General features: G+C 45.1%; 1 protein-coding gene across 1 annotated transcript; it reads right to left on the reverse strand.

Annotated features, from left to right (window-relative positions):
• Positions 1-990: 990 nt before the first annotated feature.
• UBB (ubiquitin B) lies at positions 991-4137 on the reverse strand. Its single transcript, XM_053568639.1, has 2 exons — positions 3982-4137; positions 991-1829 (listed from the first exon to the last, which is right to left on the reverse strand). The coding sequence occupies exon 2, from the start codon at positions 1821-1823 to the stop codon at positions 1134-1136; it is 690 nt and encodes a 229-aa protein (XP_053424614.1). The 5' UTR covers positions 1824-1829; positions 3982-4137; the 3' UTR covers positions 991-1133.
• Between the last annotated feature and the right edge of the window lie 5919 nt (positions 4138-10056).

The following is a 10056-nucleotide window of genomic DNA, read 5'->3' on the forward strand; positions in this document are numbered from 1 at the left end:
TGTCACAAAAAAACAAAAAAAAAACTGTTAATGTATGGTCCAATATTTATTGGATGGCAGGTAAGGAACTGCTTGCCTGTGTCAGATTAAGTATTTTTAGTAAGTATGAAGTAGAAAAATCTTGTCACTGCAGTCTCTCCCCAGTAAAATAAAACCATCAGCCATTAAACAGCTGCGTGAGGAACCACTTTTATTTGCTACCTAAACTCACTAAAGTTCTAGCTACTCGTGAGGATGAGTCAAGAGAATCACTTAAGTCCCAGAGTTGGAGGTTGCTGTGAGCTGTGAGGGCAACACAGTAAGACTGTCTCCAAAAAAAAAAGAAAAGCAATTTCAATCAATACTGTTTTAACCCTTATTACTTTCAAGTAGTTTTTCAGCCAGTCTTTCAAAGAGATCACTGTTCCACCTGCTTCTTGGCTCAGCAATTTAAACATAAGAAACAAGATAGTTTCTTTTACCTCCTAAGGTTAAATACTTTGGCGCAATGCACTAGGAAGCAGTAAAGCACATTCACACCAGATAGTCACGAAATTATAAGAATTGAATGCATTTACCACCATTCAAGCAGCCTCCACTAAAATTGTCTAACAAATTCATTACTTTAGGTCTAATCAAGTACATGTGTCCTCCATGTAAAAAAAAAAAAAAAAAAGCCTCATAATTCACTTCTGCCTTGGCCCCCAAGAGTTTGAGGTTGCTGCAAGCTGTAACACCACCACACTCTACCCAGGGTTGACATAGTGAGACTCATCTCAAAAAAAAAAAAAAAAAAAAAGTTCAATTCACTTCCAAGAGGGTTCACCATTAAACCAGGGTCCTAACTTGTGACTTAGAGCAAAGAAAGCTCACATCTCAGCACACCCGTGTGCCCTAACATGATTTAATTTTGGCCACATTACTGATCTCAAAGTTAAATCCCTTGACTTGATTTTAACCATTTTAAGAATTATCCACATCACTACAGAATTTCATAACAGACACCAAATGTTACCATGCAACAAAACCTTTATTAACATTTTGAACAGGTTTAGCTATTACTGAAACTGGTAATTTCCAAACTTAAATTGGGGCAAATGGCTATAGTGCAGAGTAATGCCATCATTGGGCACTGTGAATGTAAGACTGAAGAATTAACAGCCACCCCTCAGACGGAGGACCAGGTGGAGGGTTGACTCTTTCTGGATATTGTAGTCAGAAAGAGTACGACCATCTTCAAGCTGCTTGCCTGCAAAGATGAGCCTCTGCTGGTCAGGAGGGATCCCTTCTTTATCCTGGATCTTGGCCTTTACATTCTCGATGGTGTCACTGGGCTCCACCTCCAAGGTGATGGTCTTGCCGGTCAGGGTCTTCACGAAAATCTGCATGCCACCTCTCAGACGGAGGACCAGGTGGAGGGTTGACTCTTTCTGGATGTTGTAGTCAGAAAGAGTACGACCATCTTCAAGCTGCTTGCCTGCAAAGATGAGCCTCTGCTGGTCAGGAGGGATCCCTTCTTTATCTTGGATCTTGGCCTTCACATTCTCAATGGTGTCACTGGGCTCCACCTCCAGGGTGATGGTCTTGCCGGTCAGGGTCTTCACAAAGATCTGCATACCACCCCTCAGGCGCAGGACCAGGTGGAGGGTTGACTCTTTCTGGATGTTGTAGTCAGAAAGAGTGCGACCATCCTCTAGCTGCTTGCCTGCAAAGATGAGCCTCTGCTGGTCGGGAGGGATCCCTTCTTTATCCTGGATCTTGGCCTTCACATTCTCGATGGTGTCACTGGGCTCCACCTCCAGGGTGATGGTCTTGCCGGTCAGGGTCTTTACAAAGATTTGCATTTTGACCTAATTAAAAAATAAAACATCACTGTATTATCACCTCAAGTTCTTTTTTTTTTTTTTTTTTTTTGAAACAATCTCACCTTGTGGCCCTGTGTAGAGTGCTATGGCATCATAGCTCACAGCAACCACAAACTCTTGGGCTTAGGCAACGCCCACAGCTCACTTGGCAAGGCGCCAGCAACTGCAACAACAACAAAAATAGCCAGGCATTGTGGCAGGCACCTATAGTCCCAGCTACTTGGGAGGCTGAAGCAAGAGAATCGCTTAAGCCCAAGAGTTTGAGGTTGCTGTGATGCCATGGGGCACTGTAGCCACGGCAAAAGCTTGTCTCGAAAACCAAAAAAAAAAAAAAAAACAGGGGCGGCGCCTGTGGCTCAACAGAGTAGGGTGCCAGCCCCATAAGCTGGAGGTGGCGGGTTCAAACCCAGCCCCGGCCAAAAACTGCATAAACACTCTTGGGCTTAAACAATTCTCTTGCCTCAGCCTCCCAAGTAACTGGGACTATAGGTGCCCACCACAACATCTATTTTTTGGTTGTAGTTGTCATTGTTGTTTTGCAGGCCCAGGCTGGATTCTAACCCGCCAACTCTGGTGTATGTGGCTGGCTAGGGCACCCTAGCCACTGAGCTAAAGGCGCCGAACCTCATTTCAAGATCTTACTTTTTAAACACTTATTAAATTCCGCCGGCCACAGTGACTTATGCTTGTAATCCCAGCACTTGGAAGGCTGAGGTGCCTGAGCTCACAGGTTGGAGACCAGCCTGAGCCTGAGCCCATCTCTAAAAATAGCTAGGTGCCTGTTCCAGCTACTTGGGAGGCTGAGGCAAGAAGATTGCTTGAGCCCAGGAGTTTGAGATTGCTGTGAGCTAAGACACCACAGCACTCTACCAATAGTGACCAAGTGAGACTCTGTGTCAAAGAAAGAAAAAAATTTTAATAAATTCATTAAACTCAAGACTTAACTCTCTTCTAAAACGCCTTAAAACATAGTGACATCACACAAACCTCCTTCTGTATTTACTAGACTCACTTCAGTCACGGGAAAAAAAAAATGCTTTCTGGCTCAATGCCTGTAGCTCAGCAGCTAGGGCGCCAGCCACATACACTGGACCTGGCAGGTTTGAATACACCCCGGGCCTGCCAAAAATGACAACTACAACCAAAAAATAGCCAGGCATTGTGGCGGGGGCCTGTAGACCCAGCTACTTGGGAGCCGGAGGCAAGGGAATCCCTTGAGCCCAAGAGTTGGAGGTCGCCGTAAGCTGTGAGGCTAGGACACTCAACCGAGGACCACATCTTGAGACTCTCTAAAGGGGGAAAAAATGCTTTTTGGCCGGGCGCGGTGGCTCACATCTGCTACCCTACCACTCTGAGAGACCGAAGCGGATGGATTGAGCTCACGAGTTCAAGACCAGCCTGAGCGATGCCCCACCTTAAAAAATAGCCGGGCGCCAAGCCCCGCTCGTACCACAGTGGTTACGGCCCCAGCCACATACGCCGAGGTTGGCGGGTTCCAACCTGGCCCGGGCCTGCCATACAATGACAACTACAACCGAAAAAATAGCCGGGCGTTGTGGCGGGCGCCTGTAGTCCTAGCTACTTGGGTAGGAGGCTGAGACAGGAGAAATCCGTTGAACCCAAGAGTTTGAGGCTGCTGTGAGCTATGACGCCACGGCACTCTATCAAGGGCAACATCGCTACTCTCAAAAAACAAAAAATGCTTTTCTTAACTAGTATCTAGACCTTTCTTCCCTAACTGTTCCCGATATTTAAATCCCCCCCCACTTCATTTCCCCTAACTAGAAAGATAACCTAAAAAAGCCGAACCCTCAAAACACGTACTTCCCCCTAAAAAAATAAACACATTCTCCACCTTGGGATTCAAAATAAAAGGCGCTGAGACACTACCTCTTTTCCACCTCCCCTCTCTGAGGTAAACACGATGGAATCACCATCGGTTAAGCGCCGGTTGACGTCTGCGGTGCGCGCGCCCGCCGCCCCCAGGTAAACCAGGCCCGCTCTTCCGGGAGGCCGCCCTGCGACGCGTCACCTCCCCTCCCCCAGAGGCCCACACAGCACCCAAGAAACCGCCAGCTTCACCTTACTTAAGCCCCCTCACCAGCCTCCCCAGGTCTCGAAGGCCGCAGGCCAGTACCTGTTAGCAAACGCGAAGACGCTACAAAGGTTCGATCACGTCCGACCGCTTTACGCCTACAAACAGCCACCAACAAATCCAGTCGTTACTGAATGCTTCGGTTCGGCGGAGCTGGAATTTATGCAACGTCTGTTACAGACTTATTACTGCTACGTAGCCGCCGTCTCCGTGCGCCACTAAAAGTAGTTCTCTCCGCTCAACCGTCTCAACCCAGTTAGGGTTTTCAGCTGCGCTCCAAATTTATCGCAGCTGTAAGAAAGGATCCTTAAAAATTATCCTCCCTCTCCCGTAAGCGTTCTTTTTTCTCCTTTAGGAAAATTATCGGGCGGATGAATTCCAGTTAAAGGGACCGTCCTCGAAAGCTCTGGAAACTTCCTTGCAGCGTGAGCGCTGATTGGTGAAGCGTGTGAAGGCGAAGCTGGTGATGATTGGTCGGGACGCAGCGGACTCGTTGTTGCTAGGCTCAGGCTAGGGTAGCTAAGCACTGGCGTTGCTACGTTACTGAGTGCGCATGCGCCACAGACGCGCGCTTTTCTAAAAGAGGAGTATTTCCGGCTGAAGGTGGAGGAGGGGTCTTTTGCTCCCGCTTCCAAAGCTCGGGTTCCTTAAGTCCCGCGTTTTCTGGCTATAGCCCGGGAAGAGAAGAGGTCACGCGGCGAGTTTCTTTGGCAGGCCGGTGCGGCCCAAGTTTAGGAGTGCTCAGGATCCGCGCGGCGCGTCACCCGGCAGCGACTCTGAAGCACAATCCCCTCCGCTGGGTTTAAAAAGAGCGCGCCCTTCACACCCTGGCCGGGCTTTATTTTTGCTCTTAGCATAAGGTTATGAGCTTTAATGACGCCTCCGTAGTGGCTTTGTCTTACTCAAATCTCATAACGGCCTGAGGATACTCAACCTGGGCTGCAAAATGGTACCTCCTCCGGTGCGGAGGCCCCTCGGCCCTGGGCTCGCCTCGAGGTGGCAGGTGGCCGGGGTTACCTCCGCCTCCGACAGTACCTGCAAATCCCTTTCCCTCTTTGCTGCTTCTCCAAGCTGGTAGAAAAAAAAATGCGAATTAGGGAGCTGAACATACGCCTGGAAAAGGGGGAATTCACCTGCAAGAAAGCTTCTAACGCTACTAACGTTGGCGTCCTTGTTAATATAAGCAACAGGAAAGGTGGGGACCAGCTGGCCACGCGACTGGTCTCCTGCACGCCGGGCCTGGCCAGGCGTCCCTCAGGGGATATAACCCCAGGGAAGTAAGGAGGGGGTGTCGGGATCACTGGGCCTCGGGAGTCGTCGGCAGGGGTTATATAAATATGAAAATGACTTGAACACCGCAGCAAAGGCAGAAGCCTGGAAATGTGCATATTAATACAATTAGATAAACTAGTCATTAAATGTCAACATATCCGAACTTAACGTTGAGAAACTATGTCGGTTAGCCAGGCGTTGTGGCGGGCTACACCTGTAGTCCCAGCTACGGGGAGGCTGAGGCAAAAGGATCGCTTGAGCCCAAGAATTGAGGTTGCTGTGAGCTGTGACAGCATAGCACTCTACCGAGGGCGACAAAGTGAGACTCTGTCTCTAAAAAAAAAGAAAAGTAACTGTCTGAAAAATAAATTATGTCGGTAGGCAGGCAGGTGTATTGGATGACTTAATACCTAAACAGCTTTAGGTTAAATTAACTAAAATTATGATCTATTGTGTACTGTCTTGAATGTGTAGCAGATAGAAACAGCTTCTTTAAGATGATTTTAGAAGTGAATCAAATGATTTTGAGGTAGTTTATAAAATGTCTACAAAGTATGACTTTTTTTTTTTGAGACAGAGTCTTTGTCGCCCTGGGTAGAGTGCTGTGGCTTCACAGCTCACAGCAACCTCAAAGTAGGGCGCGAACCATTCTCTTGCCTCAGCCTCCCAAGTGCTGGGACTACAGGCGCCTGTCTGTTTTTAGAAACGAGGTCTCTCCCTGGCTCAGGCTGGTCTTGACTTCTGAGCGCAGGCGATCCATCCACCTTGGCCTCCCAGTTGCTGGGATTACAGACGTGAATCGCTGCGCCCGGCAAATTTTTTTCTTTTTTTTTTTTTGAGACAGTGTTCTTCTCTGTCGCCCTGGGTTTAAGTGCCGTGGAGACATGGGTCACAGCAACCTCAAACCCTTGGGGCTCAAGCAGTTCTCTTGCCTCAGCCTCCTGAGTAGCATGTGCCATCATGCCTGGCCAATTTTTCTGTTTTTAGTGGAGATAGTGTCTCACTCTTGCTCAGGCTGGTCTCAAACTTACCAGCTCAGGCAATCCACCTGCCTCAGCCTCCCAGCAAAATACGTATTCTCGTTTTAGTTAGCCTAACCAGGAACTCCTCCTGAGTTATATGTGTTGATCAGTACATTGAGAAGAATGCAGGTCTCTTGACTGGCGTGATGACCTCACTGGGAGTTTCTAGCAGTTGCCAGAACTGAGTTAGTTATACAACCTCCTGGTTAAATGTTTTCCTAAAGTAGGTCATTTGGCAACCTCAACACAGAAAAATGTTTTTAGAAGGAAGGCGTATGTTGTACTTGATGAAGATGAATTTTTTAATGGTTTGTTTATAAATGGAACTTCTAGTAATAACACTAAATTGTAAAAGGAAATTTGTAAACATTGCAGAATAGCACAATGAACTTTCTAAGATAAGGAATTTGGTAATCTGGCACAATGCTTGGCACTGTGCTCAATAGATGTTTATTCAATGAATAAACTGAGATTTTCCTTTTTGTTCAATTGGCTCAGTGAGTAGGGTGCAGGCCTCATGTACCAAGGGTGGTGAGTTTGAACCTGGCCCCAGCCAAACTGCAACAAAAAAATAGCCGGACGTTGTGGCAGATGTGTGCTACTTGGGAGGCTGAGGCAAGAGAATCGCCTAAACCCAGAGCTGGAGGTTGCTGTGAGCTGTGACGCTACGGCACTCTACTGAGGGCGATAAAGTGAGACTCTGTCTCTAACAAAAAACAAAAAGATGAAACTTGATACACATTGAACAATGATTCTCCTTTGCCCCCGCTTCCAAGATCCTGGCAACCTCTATTCTATGTTCTATCTCTATGAGTTTGACTATTTTAAATACTTTAAGTAGAATCATATAGTATTTGTCCTGTTTGCAACTGGCTTATTTCATTTAGCATAACGTCCTCAAAGTTCATCCATGCTTTAGCATGTGACAGAATGAATGTCTTTCTTTTGGGGGCTCTTATTCCATTGTATGTATATACCACATTATCTTTTTTTTTTTAGAGACAGAGTCTCACTTTGTCACCCTCAGTAGAGTCCTGTGGAGTCACAGCTCACAGCAACCTCCAGCTCTTGGGCTTAGGTGATCCTCTTGCCTCAGACTCCTGAGTAGCTGGGATTACAGGTCCCTGCCACAAAACCTGGCTATTTTTTTGTTGCAGTTTGGCCAGGGCCAGGTTTGAACCTGCCACCCTCGGTATATGGGGCCGGCGCCCTACTCACTGAGCCACAGGCACCACCATTATCATTATTATAATTATTATCATTATGTTGTTGTTGTTGCAGTTTGGCCGGGGCTGGGTTTGAACCCACCACCCTCGGTATATGGGGCTGGCACCTTACCCACTGAGTGACAGGTGCCATCCTACCACATTATCTTTATCCATTCATCTGTTGAGAGATACTTGGGCCTGAGATTTGCTGAACTAATGTCCCAAGCTATTAGAAAGTTGTATTAGGTATCTAGAACTGACTAAGCAGTAATAGCTATTATTTGCTTGGATAAATAAATTGATTTTACATCATTCCCTTAGGCCTCAAGAAGTTATTGCAACACCCCGGTTACTTTTTTTCTAAGAATTTCATGCTTATCCAATCTATGATTTTATTGTTTTCTGTCTTTTTCTGATTACCATTGACTACTTTCCAATTTGCTTTTAAAAGGATCATGAGCCCAGCACCGTGGCTCCTGCCTGTAATCCCAGCACTTGGGAGGCTGAGACCGGTGGATTGCCGGAGCTCAAAGGTTTGAGACCAGCCTGACCCAGAGCAAGACCTCGTCTCTAAAAATAGCTGGATGTTTTGGTGGGCACCTTTAGTCCCAGCTGCTTGGGAGGCTGAGCAAGAAAATCACTTAAGGCCAAGAGTTTGAGGTTGCTGTGAGCTGTGATGGCACGGCACTGTACCGAGGGTGACAAAGTGAGACTCTGTCTCAAAATAAATAAATAAATAAACAAATAAACGGGTCATGAACTTTTTGTGAGATTTGTTTATTTAGTTTTTGAATAGATTTTTGAGTTTTATTGAAATCTTACATGAACTAGAAATTGGAGATACAATCGCATCAAAGAACAAATTGTCACAGCTTTGATGTTTAAGCCAAACAAATTTTGTAGGGCACATTTCAAAAAGGTGTGAAATTATAACAATTTAAAAACACAGTTAACCTACTTCTAGGAATACAAAACATACAATCATAGTTTATTTTCTTTCTTTCTTTTTTTTTTTAGAGACAGACTTTTACTTTGTCGCCCTTGTTAGAGTGCCATGGCGTCACAGCACTCCAGCTCTTGGCTTAGGTGATTGATTCTCTTGCCTCAGCCTCCCGAGTAGCTGGGACTACAGGCACCTGCTGCAACACCTGGCTATTTTTTGTTGCAGTTTGGCCAAGGCCAGGCTCGAACCCACCACCCTCAGTATATGGGGCCAGCACTCTACTCACTGAGCCACAGGTGCCACCCAATTAAAGGTTATTTTCAATACAAGAAAACTTAAATTTGTTTGCTTTAATTTCTTAAAACTACTAAGACAAATCACTAGTTTGTATTTTGTATTTATTTTTTTTATTGTTAAATCAGCTGTGTACATTAGTGCAATCAAGAGGTACAGTGTGCTGGTTTCATATAACTAGCTTGTATTTTTATTTACAGCATACTCCATACTCCTATCCCAAATCCAAAATAAAGAAGAAAGGGTGGTGTCTGTGGCTCAGAGGAGTAGAGCACCGGCCTCATATGCCAGAGATGGTGGGTTCAAATCCAACCCTGGCCAGAAACTGCAAAAAAAAAAAAGAAGAAGAAGAAATAAACTGTCCAAAACCAAAGGTTCTGCAAAATCGTGATTTAACAGTGTGCTCAGCCTAATTGTGAGATTTAAATTGCACTTTAAACTATTCTATAATGTGTCTAATATTTTCTGTCAAGTGAAAGAATACCTAGATAAAAGGTTTAGGTGGTTCAGAAGTTGATGTGTCAGTTTTGTTGACTGTGTTGCATTTAGACTGAGATTGGACTTATGAGAGCAGTCCTGAAAGGAGCTGATATGCCCTGATTTAGTCATCATAGGAGTTGGTTAGTACATCATCTGATATATAATATAGTCTCTGATAAATAGATGAATTTGTTTATTGCACATATGAAATGTAGTGAATAGGCTGGGCGCGGTGACTCACACCTGTAATCCTAGCACTCTGGTTCTGTGAGCTATGATGCCCTAGCACTCAACTAAGGGTGACAAATTCAGACTCTGTCTCAAAAAAAAGAAAGAAATGTAGTGAATATGTTAGACATATTAAATCAGCCTTTATATTATCTGTTCTCATTGGTGTGTGTTTACCACAATACGTTTATAACCTGTTATCATAAAATCTCTCCTATTAACTATTCCCAGGTACTGTGTACTCTTGAAGTTTGAATCCTGAGCCAAGAGAAAGATACCATGTCAGTCATTCATTCATTTAGCAGGCATTCTTTGAGCAACTTCTGGGTGTGGGAGACATTAGGATTGATGACTGAGACAGGGTATGGGCCCCACCCAGAAGAGCCATGATCTTAGTGCCAGTAAGCAGGTGATTGTGAGGACTAAAAGTATCTACCTCAAAGAATTATTGCAGAGTCAATGAGTTCATGTCAAGAGCAAGAAAGCATGGCATATAGTGAGTGCTTAATAAATATTAACTATTATCAATATTGAAAGGCAAAAGAGTTTAGTAAAGTACAAGTGTAAACTAGATTGTTTAGGTTTAAACTCTGGCTCTGCCATTTACTCCTTGTGTAATTATGTGTGAATTACTTCTCTGGGTCTCAGTTTCTTCGTCTACATGATAAAG

This window comes from Nycticebus coucang, chromosome 18 (assembly GCF_027406575.1).
Source record: "Nycticebus coucang isolate mNycCou1 chromosome 18, mNycCou1.pri, whole genome shotgun sequence".
In the NCBI taxonomy this organism is placed as follows: Eukaryota; Metazoa; Chordata; class Mammalia; order Primates; family Lorisidae; genus Nycticebus; species Nycticebus coucang.

Bases quoted from the DNA above. Each gene is read 5' to 3' on its own strand.
- UBB (XM_053568639.1), bottom strand. From the start codon at position 1,823: ATGCAAATCTTTGTAAAGACCCTGACCGGCAAGACCATCACCCTGGAG.